This window comes from Eurypyga helias, unplaced genomic scaffold (genome assembly GCF_000690775.1).
Source record: "Eurypyga helias isolate BGI_N326 unplaced genomic scaffold, ASM69077v1 scaffold21715, whole genome shotgun sequence".
NCBI classification, from domain to species: Eukaryota; Metazoa; Chordata; class Aves; order Eurypygiformes; family Eurypygidae; genus Eurypyga; species Eurypyga helias.
Window position 1 is genome coordinate 15,663 of NW_010251059.1, and position 348 is coordinate 16,010.

Consider the following 348-nt stretch of genomic DNA (forward strand, 5'->3'; position numbering starts at 1 on the left):
CCAGCCTGGAGCGGCAGGGATGGTGGCTCCCATGGCCATTCCAGCTGGATACGTGGGTAACGTGCAGGCAGCCGTCATCGGCGTCCCCAACGGGGTGATGGCTGCGCAGCAGGCTGGCTACGTCGCGGGGATGGCAGCGGTTCCCCAGCCCGTCTACGGCGTGCAGCCGGCGCAGCAGCTGCAGTGGAACATCGCTCAGGTGAGGGGTCCTCCGCGCACCCGACGCGGGGGGGAGGCACGCGTGAGGAAACCCAGCCTGGTCCCTGGCTGCTCCTGCAGCCTGGGGCCGGGGGAGTAACGTGAGAGGTCTCGGTGCTCAGTGGAGAACAGAAATGGGCGCAGCGTCAG

The 348-nt window shown here is 68.7% G+C and overlaps 1 protein-coding gene across 1 annotated transcript in view; it reads left to right on the forward strand.

The window, feature by feature from the left end:
* SMAP2 (small ArfGAP2) overlaps positions 1-348 on the forward strand; it is a gene marked incomplete at its 5' end in the record, with an annotated part of 4,930 nt that overhangs the window by 3,977 nt on the left and 605 nt on the right. The window contains one exon of the mRNA XM_010151893.1: positions 5-199. Coding sequence (XP_010150195.1) covers positions 5-199 — 195 coding nt within the window. The remainder of the gene's footprint in view (positions 1-4; positions 200-348) is intronic.